The 21,385-nt window shown below is 44.2% G+C and overlaps 1 protein-coding gene across 1 annotated transcript in view; it reads left to right on the top strand.

Annotated features, from left to right (window-relative positions):
• The window catches only part of LOC123483105 (transmembrane protein 131-like), a gene marked incomplete at its 3' end in the record, with an annotated part of 56,867 nt that extends 38,426 nt beyond the window's left edge, over positions 1–18,441 (top strand). The window contains 10 exon segments of the mRNA XM_045212594.1: positions 3,451–3,567; positions 3,808–3,936; positions 6,574–6,724; positions 7,115–7,209; positions 7,304–7,412; positions 9,137–9,245; positions 9,567–9,720; positions 10,142–10,312; positions 13,038–13,148; positions 18,307–18,441. Coding sequence (XP_045068529.1) covers positions 3,451–3,567; positions 3,808–3,936; positions 6,574–6,724; positions 7,115–7,209; positions 7,304–7,412; positions 9,137–9,245; positions 9,567–9,720; positions 10,142–10,312; positions 13,038–13,148; positions 18,307–18,441 — 1,281 coding nt within the window.
• Between the last annotated feature and the right edge of the window lie 2,944 nt (positions 18,442–21,385).

Genomic DNA, 21,385 nt, shown 5'->3' with positions numbered 1-21,385 from the left:
TTTTCTAAACATAACCAAAGGAGTGTCACAAGTCTCAATACTAGGCCCTTAACTGTTCACTGTTTACATTAATAATGTTGGTTTGTCCCTGGCTAATAAGAACTGGGGTGGATATTTATTCCATTAACGACCTTCAGCTTGGCTTTGATTCAATTCAAGAATCACTCACCGATCATAAATGAGTGCTAAATGTTGATAAAAACCATGTCTGTGTTCCCCAGGTGTCGTAGAATTGACCCAAAAGACCTGCGTATCTGCACCATGAAGTGAGCCCAAATTGAGCTAGTCCCTCATAAGTATTTAGGTATTTGGATTGATGATAAGCTGTCTTTTTAAAATACACATTGAAAAACTAACAAAGAGGCTGAGAATTAAGATCGTTTTTTTTTTTTATGGAGAAATAAATCCTACCTTACTTTTGAAAACAGGAGTAGTATTGTTCTGGCATCGCTCCTCCCAGTACTTGACTATGGTGATATAATCTACATGCAAGCAGCAACCTTTACATTCAGTCACTCAGCCCTGCATTTTATCACTGGAGACAATTTCTGTACACATAATTTCCGTTGATATAGTTCTGTTGGCTGAGAGCCTCTGACTACCAGAAGGGTCCAACGGTGGCTGCTATTTGTATATAAAGCAGTTCTCCAGAAACTCCCATACTAACTCACTTCACTCAATGGGAAATCCAGCCACCACAAGACTCGCTCTCAAGACTGGTTGGTTCTTCAGGTCTCCACAGAGTCTGGGAAGATTGCTTTTATACCAAACAAAAATATAAACGCAACATGTAAAGAGTTCCATGTTTCATGAGCTGAAATAAAAGGTCCCAGAAATGTTCCATACACACAAAAAAGCTTATTTATCTCAGATTCTGTGCACAAATTTGTTTACATCCCTGTTAGTGACCATTTCTCCTTTGCCAAGATAATCCATCCACCTGACAGGTGTGGCATATCAAGAAGCTGATTAAACAGCATGATCATTACACAGGTGCACCTTGTGCTGGGGACAATAAAAGGCCACTCTAAAATGTGCAGTTTTGTCACACAACACAATGCCGTAGATGTCTCAAGTTTTGAGGGAGCGTTTAATTGGCATGCTGACTGCAGGAATGTCCACCAGAGCGGTTGCCAGAGAATTTGTAAGTTTTTTTACCATAAGCCTCCAATATTGTTTTAGAGAATTTGGCAGTATGTCCAACCGGCCTCACAACCACAGACCACGTGTAACCACGCCAGCTCAGGACCTCCACATCCTGCTTCTTCACCTGCGGGATCATCTGAGACCAGCCGCCCTGACAGCTGATGAAACTGTGGGTTTGCACAACCAAAGAATTTCTGCACAAACCGTCTCAGGGAAGCTCATCTGCGTGCTCGTCGTCCTCACCAGGGTCTTGACCTGACTTCAGTTCGGCGTCGTAACCGACTTGGCCACTGGCAAGATGGCGAAGTGTGCTCTTCACGGATGAATCCCAGTTTCATTTGTATCAGGCAGATGGCAGTTCGGGGACTATGGAATGTGGTGAAGGAGAACTGCACTTGTTTTGATTTTGGTATTTTAAATGTCGCGTTTGAATTTGATTTGTAATGTTTAATTGTGCATTTTATAGTGTTGTATTGAGACTGATCGTGTTGTTTTATTGTTCCCAGCGTCCCCTGGTTAAATAAAGGTTAAATAAAATGACATGATTTGTGTGTCTTCACCACAGTGATCACACCGTGGTGAAGAACAGGGTCCTGGTGGTACTGTGGTGTATAGGCAGAAATGAAGCCAGAGGAAGAAGCCTTGAGTAACATGCTGTGTAAAACAGCTTTACACTAACCCAGTCTGAGTCACTACCCTATTCCTATAGACAAAGGTCCTGCTCAGTTACTGTTCTGTACTTGGTCATCCTAGGTCAAATGTGTTGTTGGAGACTGGACAGTAGCTAAATGTTGCACAATGGCATTGTTTTACATTTGTTCAAGCTTAGCCAACTGCTAATGTTTCATTGGATAATGTAACCAAATGGTAATGACTACGTCCAAAATGGCACCCTATTCCCTAATAGTACGCTACCTTTGTCCAGAGCCCTATGGTTCCAGAGCTTTATGGGTCCAGAGCCCTATCTATGGGTCCAGAGCCCTATCTATGGGTCCAGAGCCCTATCTATGGGTCCAGAGCCCTATCTATGGGTCCAGAGCCCTATCTATGGGTCCAGAGCCCTATCTATGGGTCCAGAGCCTTATGGGTCCAGAGCCTTATGGGTCCAGAGCCCCATCTATGGGTTCAGAGCCCTATCTATGGGTCCAGAGCCCTATGGGTCCAGAGCCTTATGGGTCCAGAGCCTTATGGGTCCAGAGCCCTATCTATGGGTCCAGAGCCCTATGGGTCCAGAGCCTTATGGGTCCAGAGCTTTATGGGTCCAGAGCCCTATCTATGGGTCTATAGCCTTATGGGTCCAGAGCCCTATCTATGGGTTCAGAGCCCTATGGGTCCAGAGCCCTATCTATGGGTCCAGAGCCCTATCTATGGGTCCAGAGCCCTATCTATGGGTCCAGAGCCCTATTATGGGTCCAGAGCCCTATCTATGGGTCCAGAGCCCTATCTATGGGTCCAGAGCCCTATCTATGAAACCCCACCTCTTTAAGGAATACCTGGGATAGTATAAAGTAATCCTTCTACCCCACCCCCCCAAAAAAAAAAAAAAAACTAACAAACATTGTAAAGTGGTTATCCCACTGGCTATAAGGTGAATGCACCAATTTGTAAGTCGCTCTGGATAAGAGCGTCTGCTAAATGACAAAAATGTAAATGTAAATGTATGGGCCCTGGTCAAAGGTAGTGCACTATAAAGGGAAAAGGGTGCCATTTGGGATAGAACCATAGAATGTATCCTCTGATGATGTAACCACCTGATTATGTTCCATCCAATGTGACCACCTGATAATGTTCCATCCAATGTGACCACCTGATAATGTTCCATCCAATGTGACCACCTGATAATGTTCCATCCAATGTGACCACCTGATTATGTTCCATCCAATGTGACCACCTGATTATGTTCCATCCAATGTGACCACCTGATTATGTTCCATCCAATGTGACCACCTGATAATGTTCCATCCAATGTGACCAGCTGATAATGTTCCATCCAATGTGACCAGCTGATAATGTTCCATCCAATGTGACCACCTGATAATGTTCCATCCAATGTGACCAGCTGATAATGTTCCATCCAATGTGACCAGCTGATAATGTTCCATCCAATGTGACCACCTGATAATGTTCCATCCAATGTGACCACCTGATAATGTTCCATCCAATGTGACCACCTGATAATGTTCCATCCAATGTGACCACCTGATAATGTTCCATCCAATGTGACCACCTGATAATGTTCCATCCAATGTGATCAGCCTCCTCTGATAATGTAGCTAACTGATGATTTTTCTCTTTCTGTTCCAGATAATCCCACCAGGGGGGAACACGTCATTTGACGTCATGTTTCTCGCCAGGGGAGTAGGGAACATAGAAAATACTTTATTTATTAATACGTCGCATCATGGAGTGTTTACATACCAGGTACTGTAGATGCGTGTTCCAAACGGCACCCTATTCCCTATATAGTGCACTACCCTTTGACTAGGTTCCATAGGGCTCTGGTCTAAAGTAGTGCACTATGTAGGGAATAGGGTGCCTTTTGGGACGCCACCATAAACACAATATCCAGTTAATGGGCTATTCCTTAAAATGAAAAGCGAAAGATGTAAACAGTAGGTTGATTGATTGATAACCTTGTGGTCTGTCCTCTTGTGTTTTCAGGTGTTTGGGGTGGGCATCCCCAACCCCATCCCCTCCAGACTACGGCCCTTCATCGGGGCCAGAGTCCCTGTTAACGGCAGCTTCTCTCCACTCATTAACATCCACAACCCTCACGGTGAACCACTGCAGGTAAACATGTCTATTATGCGTCTCTATGGTAACCACCATCCACTTTAAGGAATACCTGAGATAGGATAAAGTAATCCTTCTACCCCACCCCCCAAAAATAATAATATTGTAAAGTGGTTGTCCCACTGGCTATCATAAGGTGAATGTACCAATTTGTAAGTGGCTCTGGATAAGAGCGTCTGCTAAATGACGTAAATGTAAAAGGATAAGCTACACTAAAGTTGCTCCGAGGCAATAATTAATTTACCAACGTTTTGACAGCAAGCTGTCTTAGTTAGGGTATCATGAACCACCATCCACTAACAATCTATCAATGTGCACATAACATCCACAAACCACTACGGGCCAGTTTCCCAGACACAGATTAAGCCCGGACAAAGAAACCCTTTCAGTGGTAATTGAACACGTCGGGGGAAACCTTCCCTTAACAGTTTATCTAATCAATGTGTCCAGTTGATTAGGTTTGAGACTTGAGTCATTGATTGTTAGGGTTTGAAATAGTTTAGGTCACTTAGTGTATTCTGGATTCTGGTTAGTTATAATGTGATCTCTGGTGGACAGACACAGACACAGAAAGGGACTGCAGATCTGTCATGATACAACGGCGGAAAGGGACTGCAGATCTGTCATGATACAACGGCGGAAAGGGACTGCAGATCTGTCAAAGGGAAGCGTGACATCAGCAGCATTAGCTCGGGTTTTTCCTCACTGGTTATTTGGACAAGTCACGATTTCACAGGTGTTAGCATCTTTTGATTTTCAGAAGGGGAGGGGATATCTGGCCGTAACTTCTCATAAACCCTTTCCACTCACAGCCCCTGTCATTCCCTGTCAACCCAGTGGCTGGACAGTGACATGCTATACATGACATCAGAGCTCAGGTTCTCCGGTACACAGCTCTGTGTTGGTTTTGACTGACAGCCGTTATACAAATTTGAGCACAAGAAGATGCCCCATCCCTCCCTGGGCTACTTTCTGCACATTTGTTGTCTGATTGAGGTAAATGCTGTAAATGGATGGGAGAGGATGTGGTTAGAAAAAAGCCTAAGGTTTAGCTAAAATGCTAACCCAGAGTTTCCCAAACTCAGTCCTCCCCCCCTCCCCCCCTCCCTGGGTGCACATTTAGTTTTTTGCCCAAGCACTACACAGCTGATTCAAATAACCAACTCATCAAGCTTTGATGATTTCAATCAGCTGTGTAGAGCTACGGCAAAAACCAAAACATGCACCTAGGGGCGGGGGGCCCCAGGACCGAGTTTGGGAAACCATGTCTAATCTGCTATGAAAAGTCACTTCCGGTCGTAGCTGTGCTCCCTCTAGTCACAACCCATTGGACTTGGCATTATAAAATGGCCAAGATGAGGAGACAACTATTTTACATTCGATTTGATATGGAGACAGAAACATGAAACTAATCCCACTAATCTCCTTTGACATAAGGAATGTAGACTTCATGGCCCCAAACCACTTATCTCGTAATCTCGGTCCTCACGATTCTATGCCCTGACATCATAACACCCCCATGACGCAAGGATCTGGACACAATTCCCGGGAAGCTGAAAACGTCCCAGTTCTTCCATGGCCTGTGTACTCACCAGACATGTCATAATTTGTGCATGTTTGGGATGCTCTGGATCGACGTGTACGACAGCGTGTTCCAGTTCAACTTCACACAGTCATTGAAGAGGAGTGGGACAACATTCCACAGGCCACAATCAACAGCCTGATCAACTCTATGTGAAGGAGATGTCGCGTGACAGGCAAATGGTGGTCACACCAGATACTGATTGGTTTTCTGATCCACGCCCTACCTTTTCTTAAGGTATCTGTGACCAACAGATGCATATCTGTATTCCCAGACATGTGAAATCCATAGATTAGGGTCTAATGAATTTATTTCAGTTTACTGATTTCCTTATGAACTGTAACTCAGTAAAATCGTTGAAATATTTGGATGTTACGTTTATATTTTTGTTCAGTGTAATATGCCGAGTGATTCCGAGTGTGTATACTACGTGAAAACAAACGTTTAAATTTTTTAAATAATTTTCCTCACCCGAGGATTACCATATCTTAGAAATTATGTGAAAGTTATTTAATAGTTTATACAAATGTAATTTAAATTTAACAGACATTTTATTTTATTTTTTGGGGCGGGGGACCCCGTGCCGTACCCTGCCGACCCCTCGCCCCACAGTTTGGGAACCACTTTCCTAACCTGCCACATTAATTATCCTAACCTGCCACTTCCGGTCGTAGCTGTACTCCCTCTAGTCAGAACCCATGCATAGGCTATAATTTAAAAAAGGATTTACCAAAATGTTATTGGGCTCATTTCTGGAAGTGGAAATTCTATTTTGGATGTGGTCAACATCAATTTATTTATCTTCCTTTTGGAGTAGAATGTCCTTTTTAAAAAGTCACTTCCGGTCGTAGCTGTACTCCCTCTAGTCAGAACCCTGTCAGTGATCTCCACCTGTTCCTGCTCTAGGGTCACTCACTCGGATGCAGTTTCCCAAATGGAACACTATTCCCTTTATAGTGCACTAGAGATTGTGGTCAAAAGTAGTGCACTATTAAACGTAATAGCCATTTGGGATGCATCCTGACTGTGTCCTTGTTTTATTGATCTTGTAGGAGATCCCCCCGTTTGAGACGAAGGGGGTGATGAGGGCTAGCTTCTCATCGAGAGATGCAGACAACCACACAGCCTTCATCAGGATCAAAACCAACGCTCCCAACGGAGACCAGTTTATCATACTGCCAGTGGAGGTGGAGGTCACCTCAGGTATTATTCATTCATTCATTCATTCATTATAAGACATGTCTGTCACCTGTAACCTTGTGCTCATGTGACCTCAACATTGGAACATAGGACCGGTATAACCTGTGTTCTTGATAGCTAAGGCGGGGTTGGCATTAAATTGCCACAGGTCTATCTGGCTACAAGGACCAATTTGAATTTGTAAGAACATAATTAATTGAGCTATGTCAGTTTAAGCTCCTATTTCGGTTGTCTGGTTAGGGACGAGGCTTAAATAACTTTTTAAAGGATCTTTTAATGAACCATCATTTAACTAATGGTTTAGTCTCGGTCTGTTGACTGGTCCACATGAGGCTGATACTGTCTGTCTGTATGGTCTCTTCCCTCTATCCCCTGGGATATACTCCTCCACAGAGATGCTAGACTTTGGTACGCTACGGTCACAAGATCGCCCGAAACAATTGAATTTACATCTTCTAAATTCGGGAACAAAAGATGTTGCAATCACAGTAAGTAGCTTGGTACTTCCTCCTCTTGTCTTCTGTTGACCCCTGTTGACCCCTGTTCTGACGGACAGTTAATGCTGTATTCTTTGCTTTACAGAGTATACGGACGACGCCATCAAACGAAGCGGTTGCGATACATTTCAAAGCGATCACGCTAAAAGCAGGAGAGAGTAGTTTTACCAAAGTTGCAAGTATTCGTTTTGATGGTAAGTGATGTGATATTTTGAAACGTTAAATCACTGAATTGAGAAACCTGACATATTAACCATGGAAACCAAAACCATTACATTTTATTGCTAACCTTATAAAACTCAATGAATAGAAATAACATTACATTTTTAGATATTTAACCTTTCAGTTGGTGTCTTAGAAAAGAAGAAAAGCTATTTGGAAAAGCTATTTATAAATACCATGCTTTTAAATCAGTGGTATTCACATTTTTTCTCAGCGGGTTTACTGAGTGTAGAAAGCATTAGGAACACTTGCTCTTTCCATGCCAGAGACCAGGGATGGGCTACATTGATAGGGGGGGGGGCAAAAAAACTCAAGAGGGGCTGCAGTTAATTTTGTGCAATTCTGCACATTTTGCCATGGGGTGTAAAGAAAATGATGCTGCTTTTAAAGCTATACTGAACAAAAATATAAACGCCACATGTAAAGTGTTGGTCGCATGTTTCATGAGCTGAAATAAAAGATCCTGTACGTACAAAAAGCTTATTTCTCTAAAATATTGTGCACAAATTTGTTTACATCCCTGTTAGTGAGCATTTCTCCTTTGCCAAGATAATCCATCCACCTGACAGGTGTGGCATATCAAGAAGCTGATTAAACAGCATGATCATTACACAGGTGCACCTTGTGCTGGGGACAATAAAAGGCCACTCTAAAATGTGCATTTTTGTCACACAACACAATACTACAGATGTCTCAAGTTTTGAGGGAGCGTGCAATTGACTTGCTGACTGCAGGAATGTCCACCAGAGCTGTTGCCAGAGAATTGAATGTTCATTTCTCTACCATACGCGTCATTTTAGAGAATTTGGCAGTACGTCCAACCGGCCTCACAACCGCAGACCACGTGTATGGCGTTGTGTGGGCGAGTGGTTTGCTGATGTCAATGTTGTGAACAGAGTGCCCCATGGTGGCGGTGGGGTTATGGTATGAACACAATTGCATTTTATCGATGGCAATTTGAATGCACAGAAATACCGTGACGAGATCCTGAGGCCCATTGTCGTGCCATTCATCCGCCGCCATCACCTCATGTTTCAGCATGATAATGCACGGCCTCATGTCGCAAGGATCTGTACACAATTCCTGGAAGCTGAAAATGTCCCTGTTCTTCCATGGCCTGCATACTCACCAGACATGTCACCCATTGAGCATGTTTGGGATGCTCTGGATCAACGTGTACGACAGCGTGTTCCAGTTCCCGCCAATATCCAGCAACTTCGCACAGCCATTGAAGAGGAGTGGGACAACATCCGGCCACAATCAACAGCCTGATCAACTCTATGTGAAGGAGATGTGTCGCGCTGCATGAGGCAAATGGTCGTCCACCAAAACTGACTGGTTTTCTGATCCACGCCCATACTTTTTTTTTTTAAGGTATCTGTGACCAACAGATGCATATCTGTATTCCCAGTCATGTGAAATCCATAGATTAGGGCCCAATGAATTTATTTCAATTGGCGGATTTCCTCATATGAACTGTAACTCAGTAAAATCTTTGAAATTGTTGCATGTTGTGTTTATTTTTGTTCAGTATATATTGTTTTTAACATTTTGGCAACCCCACTGCAGTTCCCCCACGACCTCGACTTTGAATACCACTGCTTTAAAATATATTTAATATGACCTGTTCTTGTGACATTCTCTTATCTATGGATTGAATATGTTATTTTATTTTCCCAATGTTTTTTGTTAACAGCATCAAAAGCACAAAGACCAGTTCAGTTTTCTGGTAAAATAACAGTGAAGGTTAAAGAGAGAAACTCCCCTAAGCTTGAAGTCCCGTACCAAGCAGATGTGCTACAAGGGTAAGAGTGTATTTGCTCATTTTGTTTTTTACAGTTTCAGGATTTGAAACATTCATGATGTCTTAGATGGTAGGATGCATGTGTGTTGGTTCATTCATGATTTAACAGGTCTTGGTTAGTTCATAGTTCAATTATGTTCCTGTAGAATCCAGTTTAATTTAAATACACAGTGGACCCAGATTATGCCCTGGACTTTCAATGGGGATGCTTTTTAGTCCAGGATTAGTTTTGTACTGGGGTCAGACTAAACTGGCCCTGTATGTTCGTCCCATCGGGTCTGATGTGATCTCTCTACTTGTCCCTTTTCACCTGGCCCTCCAGCTATCTGGCCTTTGACCACACAGCCACGTTGTTCCACATCAGAGACAGCCCAGAGGTCCCTGTGAACAGACCCATCTTCCTAACCAACACCTTCAGCTTTGCTGTCCGCATACACAACGTCACCCTGCCAGATGAGGCCAAGACCATGTTCAGCGTGAGTTCAGGGGGCAGGGCTGATCTAGGATCAGGCCCCCCCCCCTTGTCTATGGAATCGTATTAATTCTGATCTAAAAGGCTAAACTGATCCTATCTAGCACTCGTATTCTGAGATGTTTTTGTGAATTCTGAGAAATGTTTCAAACCAGAATGAAACAGGGAGGTCCTACCTGAAAATATGTTCCTTTTCTGTTGTAAAACATTTTGCTACGGTGTGGCCTGCTGTGAAGAGCCTGCTGTTTTCCCATCTCTGTCAGGTTCAGAACCTCAGCGCCCCCGTTCTAAGCCTGCTGTTTTCCCATCTCTGTCAGGTTCAGAACCTCAGCGCCCCCGTTCTAAGCCTGCTGTTTTCCCATCTCTGTCAGGTTCAGAACCTCAGCGCCCCCGTTCTAAGCCTGCTGTTTTCCCATCTCTGTCAGGTTCAGAACCTCAGCGCCCCCGTTCTAATCCCTCCTCACGAGTCTCGCTACGTCTTCTCTCTCCTGTTCCGCCCCGTTCGTCCTGCCATCCACATCGACAGCAACATCCTCCTCATCACCAACGCATCCAAGTTCCACCTGCCCATCAGGGCCTACACAGGCTACCTAGAGGTACACACACACCTGCACACACATACACACACCTACACACACACACACACACACCTACCCACCTACACACACACCTACACACCTACACACACACCTACACACACCTACACACACATACACACACCTACACACACCTACACACCCACACACCTACACACACACCTACACACACACCTACACACACACCTACACACACACCTACACACCTACACACACCTACACACACCTACAAACACCTACACACCTACACACACATATAAAAACCTACACACACATACACACACTTACACACACATACACACACTTACACACACTTACACACACTTACACACACTTACACACACCTACACACACATACAGAAACACACATTCACCTACACACACATACACACACCTACACACACATACAGTGAGGGAAAAAAGTATTTGATCCCCTGCTGATTTTGTACGTTTGCCCACTGACAAAGAAATGATCAGTCTATAATTTTAATTGTAGGTTTATTTGAACAGTGAGAGACAGAATAACAACAAAAAAATCCAGAAAAGCGCATGTAAAAATTTTTAGAAATTGATTTGCATTTTAATGAGGGAAATAAGTATTTGACCCCTTCTCAATCAGGAAGATTTCTGGCTCCCAGGTGTCTTCTATATAGGTAACAAGCTGAGATTAGGAGCACACTCTTAAAGGGAGTGCTCCTAATCTCAGCTTGTTACCTGTATAAAAGACACCTGTCCACAGAAGCAATCAATCAATCAGATTCCAAACTCTCCACCATGGCCAAGACCAAAGAGCTCTCCAAGGATGTCAGGGACAAGATTGTAGACCTACACAAGGCTGGAATGGGCTACAAGACCATCGCCAAGCAGCTTGGTGAGAAGGTGACAACAGTTGGTGCGATTATTCGCAAATGGAAGAAACACAAAAGAACTGTCAATCTCCGCGGCCTGGGGGCTACATGCAAGATCTCACCTCGTGGAGTTGCAATGATCATGAGAACGGTGAGGAATCAGCCCAGAACTACACGGGAGGATCTTGTCAATGATCTCAAGGCAGCTGGGACCATAGTCACCAAGAAAACAATTGGTAACACACTACGCCGTGAAGGACTGAAATCCTGCAGCGCCCGCAAGGTCCCCCCTGCTCAAGAAAGCATATACAGGCCCGTCTGAAGTTTGCCAATGAACATTTGAATGATTCAGAGGAGAACTGGGTGAAAGTGTTGTGGTCAGATCATACCAAAATCGAGCTCTTTGGCATCAACTCAACTTCTGCCGTGTTTGGAGGAGGAGGAATGCTGCCTATGACCCCAAGAACACCATCCCCACCGTCAAACATGGAGGTGAAACATTATGCTTTGGGGGTGTTTTTCTGCTAAGGGGACAGGACAAGTTCACCGCATCAAAGGGACGATGGACGGGGCCATGTACCGTCAAATCTTGGGTGAGAACCTCCTTCCCTCAGCCAGGGCATTGAAAATGGGTCGTGGATGGGTATTCCAGCATGACAATGACCCAAAACACACGGCCAAGGCAACAAAGGAGTGACTCAAGAAGAAGCACATTAAGGTCCTGGAGTGGCCTAGCCAGTCTCCAGACCTTAATCCCAGAGAAAATATGTGGAGGGAGCTGAAGGTTCGAGTTGCCAAACGTCAGGCTCGAAACCTTAATGACTTGGAGAAGATCTGCAAAGAGGAGTGGGACAAAATCCCTCCTGAGATGTGTGCAAACCTGGTGGCCAACTACAAGAAACGTCTGACCTCTGTGATTGCCAACAAGGGTTTTGCCACCAAGTACTAAGTCATGTTTTGCAGAGGGGTCAAATACTTATTTCCCTCATTAAAATGTAAATCAATTTATAACATTTTTTGAAATACGTTTTTCTGGATTTTTTTGTTGTTATTCTGTCTCACACTGTTCAAATAAACCTACCATTAAAATTATAGACTGATCATGTCTTTGTCAGTGGGCAAACGTACAAAATCAGCAGGGGATCAAATACTTTTTTCCCCCTCACTGTACATACACACACATTCACCTACACACACACATACTCATTGGGAGAGTTAGGGGTTACATGGTGTTTATGGCTTCACTGAAACATGCTGCTAAAATGTACTGCTAGGTTTCCTGGATGTACCTTGGACAAGCATGCAGGCTACTCCTTTGGCTCATATAAATACATCCTCCTTGCACAATCTTACTAGACTCTTGTCTCTGGGAGGATCTCAGTTGCATTTCCTTGATTCCTCTGGTCCTCTCTCCTCACAACCCATTGGATGAGAAGGTCAGACCTGGGTTTTGAGAAGGAGGAGAGCAGAGAGGATGTGAGGAATTAAGTAAATGCAATTGAGTTTCTCACACTCATTGTTTTTCTAACATGCCCTCTGTTCTGCCCAGCCCCTGTTAATAACAGTCAGTTTGCCCTCTGTTCTGTCCAGCCCCTGTTAATAACAGTCAGTTTGTCCCCTGTTCTGTCCAGCCCCTGTTAATAACAGTCAGTTTGCCCTCTGTTCTGTCCAGCCCCTGTTAATAACAGTCAGTTTGTCCCCTGTTCTGTCCAGCCCCTGTTAATAACAGTCAGTTTGTCCCCTGTTCTGCCCAGCCCCTGTTAATAACAGTCAGTTTGTCCCCTGTTCTGTCCAGCCCCTGTTAATAACAGTCAGTTTGTCCCCTGTTCTGTCCAGCCCCTGTTAATAACAGTCAGTTTGTCCTCTGTTCTGTCCAGCCCCTGGTCCTGTCCCCCAGTCTAAAGGAGCACCTCTTGGACTTTGGGGTCTGCAGTTCAACAGACATCAGCAGCATCGCTTTCATAGTGTTCAACAGCAACCCCATAGAGGTGAGACACACACTGACCCCATAGAGGTGAGACACACACTGACCCCATAGAGGTGAGACACACACTGACCCCATAGAGGTGAGACACACACTGACCCCTTAGGGTGAGACACACACTGACCCCATAGAGGTGAGACACACACTGACCCCTTAGAGGTGAGACACACACTGACCCCATAGAGGTGAGACACACACTGACCCCATAGAGGTGAGACACACACTGACCCCTTAGAGGTGAGACACACACTGACCCCTTAGAGGTGAGACACACACTGACCCCATAGAGGTGAGACACACACTGACCCCATAGAGGTGAGACACACACTGACCCCATAGAGGTGAGACACACACTGACCCCTTAGAGGTGAGACACACACTGACCCCATAGAGGTGAGACACACACTGACCCCTATAGAGGTGAGACACACTGACCCCTTAGAGGTGAGACACACACTGACCCCTTAGAGGTGAGACACACACTGACCCCTTAGAGGTGAGACACACACTGACCCCTTAGAGGTGAGACACACACTGACCCCTTAGAGACACACACTGACCCCTTAGAGGTGAGACACACACTGACCCCTTAGAGACACACACTGACCCCTTAGAGGTGAGACACACACTGACCCCTTAGAGACACACACTGACCCCTTAGAGGTGAGACACACACTGACCCCTTAGAGGTGAGACACACACTGACCCCTTAGAGACACACACTGACCCCTTAGAGACACACACTGACCCCTTAGAGGTGAGACACACACTGACCCCTTAGAGGTGAGACACACACTGACCCCTTAGAGGTGAGACACACACTGACCCCTTAGAGGTGAGACACACACTGACCCCTTAGAGGTGAGACACACACTGACCCCTTAGAGGTGAGACACACACTGACCCCTTAGAGGTGAGACACACACTGACCCCATAGAGGTGAGACACACACTGACCCCTTAGAGACACACACTGACCCCATTAGAGGGGAGACACACTGACCCCATAGAGGTGAGACACACACTGACCCCATAGAGGTGAGACACACACTGACCCCTTAGAGGTGAGACACACACTGACCCCTTAGAGGTGAGACACACACTGACCCCTTAGAGGTGAGAACTCTATTATTCATTCACATTCACTCTATTATGACTTGAGATCCACATGCTTTACCGTACAACTTCAATTAAAGGCAGTCTCCAAATAGCCGCCTGTCTCTTTTAACATTAGAACCGCTAAAGCACTCATTTTGACTGCTCCTAATGTTTTTGTTAAATACTCATGCCCCGCTCCGTCCTTGACTTTTCCTAAATAGTTCCATATAACACACCGTCGTTGTTCGAATCTTAAAATGACAAACAGAACTGGAGTTAGAACCAGTTTTAGGAGGGCATGTCATTTTTTGCCCCTCCTTCTCCCGACAGTGGAATGTGCCGTGCCCAGTTGATAATCATCCCGATAATTGCCTCAACTGAACCTAAACTATACCGAAACTAATTTCACACGTATAACAACAGATGAAATAAATAAAGTATGATGGGGGAGAAAGGGGGAGAATGGGTGAGTTGATGAGTGAGGGGGAAGTGAACAATACATCATTATGTAATCACCAACCGTGAATGATGATCAAGGCCATTCTATTGTATGGTTCCATTCTAATTATAATCTCTAAATGGTATGTACCCTATCAGTCCACCAAATCAAAGCAGTCTCGTCAGTCTACTCTGGCCTACTTGAAGTACACAGTGAGAGCGTGGGTTATTTACAATGGCAAGAAGACCAAGACGAATGAATGCACATGCTACGTTAGCGCTGCTACAAGATCTGAATGGAAACGACTCAGATGGAAGAAATGAATGATGACATCTCTGATGATGATTCTGATTCTGAGCCTCAGCCTGAACCGATACCTCCGAAGCATAAGCGCAAAAAAATCCAGAACGGTGCGCACTGAGCAGGTGCCCCCGCCACTACCAAATGAAACAGTGAGACAGGAGAGAGGCACCGTTTAGAGAGAACAAGCCGGTGACATCATCAGCTACGGGCCGATTATCAGCACAAAATGTCATCACTGAGAGAGCAGGCCCTACATCTCAAGCAATAAACGTCAGCAATGCACTCCCCAGCTTTCATTTGTTTATGTGACATGGACATTCTACAGCATTCAGGGACTGTGGCTAAGGTGCACAAGGAGACACTGCCTGGGATCAGGGACTGTACTGTGGCCGAGACTCACAGGGAGGAAGGAGTCACTGCCTGGGATCAGGGACTGTACTATGGCTGAGACTCACAGGGAGGAAGGAGTCACTGCCTGGGATCAGGGACTGTACTATGGCCGAGACTCACAGGGAGGAAGGAGTCACTGCCTGGGATCAGGGACTGTACTGTGGCCGAGACTCACAGGGAGGAAGGAGTCACTGCCTGGGATCAGGGACTGTACTATGGCCGAGACTCACAGGGAGGAAAGAGCCACTGCCTGGGATCAGGGACTGTACTATGGCCGAGACTCACAGGGAGGAAGGAGTCACTGCCTGGGATCAGGGACTGTACTATGGCCGAGACTCACAGGGAGGAAGGAGTCACTGCCTGGGATCAGGGACTGTACTATGGCCGAGACTCACAGGGAGGAAGGAGGCACTGCCTGGGATCAGGGACTGTACTATGGCCGAGACTCACAGGGAGGAAGGAGTCACTGCCTGGGATCAGGGACTGTACTATGGCCGAGACTCACAGGGAGGAAGGAGTCACTGCCTGGGATCAGGGACTGTACTATGGCCGAGACTCACAGGGAGGAAGGAGCCACTGCCTGGGATCTGAGCTGGAAGCGTTCATTTCAATCCTGTATGTCCGTGGAGCATTCGGTGGAAAGAGCATGTATATTGAGAGCATCTGATCAGACGTATGGGTTCCCTTTCTTTGGAGAAACCATGTCACGGGATCACCACTTCAGAGAGATCATGTGTTAACTCTTTTTTGATGACAAAGAAACAGACAAATTTGCCATGGTATCCGACCTATAAATAACGGACTAGTTTTGACTGCTGTCATAGCGACCCTTCTATTCATTGTAATACCATCATTGGTTTTGTGCAGATTTTTTTCACTATTCACAAGTACACTTGGCGCTTAGAATGATGTTTAGGCTACTGATGTTTAGGCTACTGATGTTTAGGCTACTGATGTTTAGGCTACTGATGTGTAGGCTACTGATGTTTAGGCTACTGATGTGTAGGCTACTGATGTTTAGGCTACTGATGTTTAGGCTACTGATGTGTAGGCTACTGATGTTTAGGCTACTGATGTTTAGGCTACTGATGTTTAGGCTACTGATGTTTAGGCTACTGATGTTTTCATCATTTGCTGACCAATGCGTCTTTTACATTTACATTTTAGTCATTTAGCAGACGCTCTTATCCAGAGCGACTTAGTTAGAGTGCATACATAATTTTTTTATTTTTCATACTGGCCCCCCGTGGGAATCGAACCCACAACCCTGGCGTTGCAAACGCCATGCTCTACCAACTGAGCTACATCCCTGCCGGCCATTCCCTCCCCTACCCTGGACGACGCTGGGCCAATTGTGCGCCCCGCCCCATGGGTCTCCCGGTCGCGGCCGGCTACGACAGAGTCTGGATTCGAACCAGGATCTCTAGTGGCACAGTTAGCACTGTGGTGGTTGGGGTATTTTGGGGTATTATTTGTTTGTTTTTTCATTGTAAAAGAAGCTGTCACTGTGTTCCAATATATGCTTTCTGTTTCATAGTTATAACAATGGAACAAATAATATTGATTGAACACTTGAATTTTTTTATTTTTTTTAATGTAATTGTATGTAGCCTACAGTAACATAAACTAATAAATGTTATTGTGTTATTTGAAATAAACACTTGTTTTGTTACCTTAGACCTTCATAAGCACAACCAAATGATTATTTTTGCAATAGCTTTTATGAAATGTATTAATTACACTGTTCGAATGTTGCAGTCAAAATGACTGCTCATTAGTATGAATGGGGGTCCTTAAAGGCCCAGCGGTTTTAGTGTTAATAGCCGGACAACGGCACACATTTCAGAAAATAAACGTCTGTTTCAAATAAATGCCAGGTCTAAATGAATTGTTTACGAGGTTACCATTTGAGGTTTATTGATTTAAATAATTCCTTAATGTCTCGAAAAAATGATGGCAGTCATCCATTTTTATTGCCAGTAAGAAATCGTTAGCCATTGGCTGCTAACAGCTGAGAACTGCTATCTAACTGGCTAGCACAAAAACAGTCAACAACTTTGGGAGTACAGAAACCTAGAAATCTTCAGAATCGCCCTCTAGTGGCATTTCTCATCACCCCGAGAACACCATCCCTACAGTGAAGCATGGTGGTGGCAGCATCATGCTGTGGGGATGTTTTTCATCGGCAGGGACTGGGAAACTGGTCAGAATTGAAGGAATGATGGATGGCGCTAAATACAGGGACATTCTTGAGGGAAACCTGTTTCAGTCTTCCAGAGATTTGAGACTGGGAATGAGGTTCACCTTCCAGCAGGACAATGACCCTAAGCATACTGCTAAAGCAACACTCGAGTGTTAGAAAAGGCAAAAATCCCAGTGGCTAGATGTGCCAAGCTTATAGAGACATACCCCAAGAGACTTGCAGCTGTAATTGCTGCAAAAGGTGGCACTACAAAGTATTGACTTTGGGGGGTGAATAGTTATGCACGCTCAAGTTTTCAGTTTTTTTTTCTTGTTTGTTTCACAAGAAAAAATATTTTGCATCTTCGAAGTTGTGTAAATCAAATGATACAAACCCCCAAATAATCCATTTTAATTCCAGGTTGTAAGGCAACAAAATAGGAAAAATGCCAAGGGGGGTGAATACTTTCGCAAGCCACTGTAATTATGAAAATGAGCAAAAGCTGTATGCGTTAAGGAAATATACTCCTGGCTCAAATAGAAGCCTGGCTCTAATAGAAGCCTGGCTCTAATAGAAGCCTGTCTCTAATAGAAGCCTGGCTCTATTATGCGCCTGTTGTATTGAGTGATTTAAGCAAATAAACATCCGGTCTATTACTTGTTTTACGGTAACTTGAGTTTTTCGGTGCATCCCATCTCCTGACCTCTGTGACCTCTCTGTAACCTCTGACCTGTGTACCCCTTCCCTCCAGTTTGAGATCAAGTCATGGCTGGTGACAGGGGACAGTCTGTCCATGGAGCTGCTGCGGACAGCGAGAGGGAACAGGACAGCAGCTCTGGGCCGCAGCAGAGAACTACACAACATCTCTGCTTCACAGCATAAAACTGTAAGAACTACATCTCTGCTTCACAGCATAAAACTGTAAGAACTACATCTCTGCTTCACAGCATAAAACTGTAAGAACTACATCTCTGCTTCACAGCATAAAACTGTAAGAACTACATCTCTGCTTCACAGCATAACACTGTAAGAACTACATCTCTGCTTCACAGCATAACACTGTAAGAACTACATCTCTGCTTCACAGCATAACACTGTAAGAACTACATCTCTGCTTCACAGCATAAAACTGTAAGACCTACATCTGCTTCACAGCATAAAACTGTAAGAACTACATCTCTGCTTCACAGCATAAAACTGTAAGAACTACATCTCTGCTTCACAGCATAACACTGTAAGAACTACATCTCTGCTTCACAGCATAACACTGTAAGAACTACATCTCTGCTTCACAGCATAACACTGTAAGAACTACATCTCTGCTTCACAGCATAACACTGTAAGAACTACATCTCTGCTTCACAGCATAAAACTGTAAGAACTACATCTCTGCTTCACAGCATAAAACTGTAAGAACTACATCTCTGCTTCACAGCATAAAACTGTAAGAACTACATCTCTGCTTCACAGCATAAAACTGTAAGAACTACATCTCTGCTTCGACAGCATAAAACTGTAAGAACTACATCTCTGCTTCACAGCATAAAACTGTAAGAACTACATCTCTGCTTCACAGCATAAAACTGTAAGAACTACATCTCTGCTTCACAGCATAAAACTGTAAGAACTACATCTCTGCTTCACAGCATAAAACTGTAAGAACTACATCTCTGCTTCACAGCATAAAACTGTAAGAACTACATCTCTGCTTCACAGCATAAAACTGTAAGAACTACATCTCTGCTTCACAGCATAAAACTGTAAGAACTACATCTCTGCTTCACAGCATAAAACTGTAAGAACTACATCTCTGCTTCACAGCATAAAACTGTAAGAACTACATCTCTGCTTCACAGCATAAAACTGTAAGAACCACATCTCTGCTTCACAGCATAAAACTGTAAGAACTACATCTCTGCTTCACAGCATAAAACTGTAAGAACTACATCTCTGCTTCACAGCATAAAACTGTAAGAACTACATCTCTGCTTCACAGCATAAAACTGTAAGAACTACATCTCTGCTTCACAGCATAAAACTGTAAGAACTACATCTCTACTTCACAGCATAAAACTGTAAGAACTACATCTCTGCTTCACAGCATAAAACTGTAAGAACTACATCTCTGCTTCACAGCATAAAACTGTAAGAACTACATCTCTGCTTCACAGCATAAAACTGTAAGAACTACATCTCTGCTTCACAGCATAAAACTGTAAGAACTACATCTCTGCTTCACAGCATAAAACTGTAAGAACTACATCTCTGCTTCACAGCATAAAACTGTAAGAACTACATCTCTGCTTCACAGCATAAAACTGTAAGAACTACATCTCTGCTTCACAGCATAAAACTGTAAGAACTACATCTCTGCTTCACAGCATAAAACTGTAAGAACTACATCTCTGCTTCACAGCATAAAACTGTAAGAACTACATCTCTGCTTCACAGCATAAAACTGTAAGAACTACATCTCTGCTTCACAGCATAAAACTGTAAGAACTACATCTCTGCTTCACAGCATAAAACTGTAAGAACTACAGTGGGGAAAAAAAGTATTTAGTCAGCCACCAATTGTGCAAGTTCTCCCACTTAAAAATATGAGAGAGGCCTGTAATTTTCATCATAGGTACACGTCAACTATGACAGAGAAAATGAGGAAAAAAAAATCCAGAAAATCACATTGTAGGATTTTAATGAATTTATTTGCAAATTATGGTGGAAAATAAGTATTTGGTCAAAACAAAAGTTTCTTAATACTTTGTTATATACCCTTTGTTGGCAATGGCACAGGTCAAACGTTTTCTGTAAGTCTTCACAAGGTTTTCACACACTGTTGCTAGTATTTTTTGGCCCATTCCTCCATGCAGATCTCCTCTAGAGCAGTGATGTTTTGGGGCTGTAGCTGGGCAATACTGACTTTCAACTCCCCCAAAGATTTTCTATGGGATTGAGATCTGGAGACTGGCTAGGCCACTCCAGGACCTTGGAAATGCTTTCTTACAAGCCACTCCTTCGTTGCCCGGGCGGTGTGTTTGGGATCATTGTCATGCTGAAAGACCCAGCCACGTTTCATCTTCAATGCCCTCGCTGATGGAAGGAGGTTTTCACTCAAAATCTCATGATACATGGTCCATTCATTCTTTCCTACACGGATCAGTCATCCTGGTCCTTTGCAGAAAAACAGCCCCAAAGCATGATGTTTCCACCCCATGCTTCATAGTAGGTATGGTGTTCTTTGGATGCAATTCAGCATTCTTTGTCCTCCAAACACGCGAAGGTTGAGTTTTTACCAAAAAGTTATATTTTGGTTTCATCTGACATTCTCCCAATCCTCTTCTGATCATCCAATGCACTCTAGCAAACTTCAGACGGGCCTGGACATGTACTGGCTTAAGCAGGGTGACACGTCTGTACTGCAGGATTTGAGTCCCTGGCAGCGTGGTGTTACTGATGGTAGGCTTTGTTACTTCTGGTCCCAGCTCTCTGCAGGTCATGTCACTAGGTCCCCGTAGTGGTTCTGGGATTTTTGCTCACTGTTCTTGTGATCATTTTGACCCCACAGGGTGAGATCTTCCGTGGAGCCCCAGATCGAGGGAGATTATCAGTGGTCTTGCCTATGTCTTCCATTTCCTAATAATTGCTCCCACAGTTGATTTCTTCAAACCAAGCTGCTTACCTATTGCAGATTCAGTCTTCCCAGCCTGGTGCAGGTCTACAATTTTGTTTCTGGTGTCCCTTTGACAGCTCTTTGGTCTTGGCCATAGTGGAGTTTGGAGGTGATTGTTTGAGGTTGTGGACAGGTGTCTTTTATACTGATAACAAGTTCA

Source organism: Coregonus clupeaformis, unplaced genomic scaffold (genome assembly GCF_020615455.1).
Source record: "Coregonus clupeaformis isolate EN_2021a unplaced genomic scaffold, ASM2061545v1 scaf0028, whole genome shotgun sequence".
NCBI lineage: Eukaryota > Metazoa > Chordata > Actinopteri > Salmoniformes > Salmonidae > Coregonus > Coregonus clupeaformis.
This window is presented reverse-complemented; position numbering and strand designations above follow the sequence as displayed.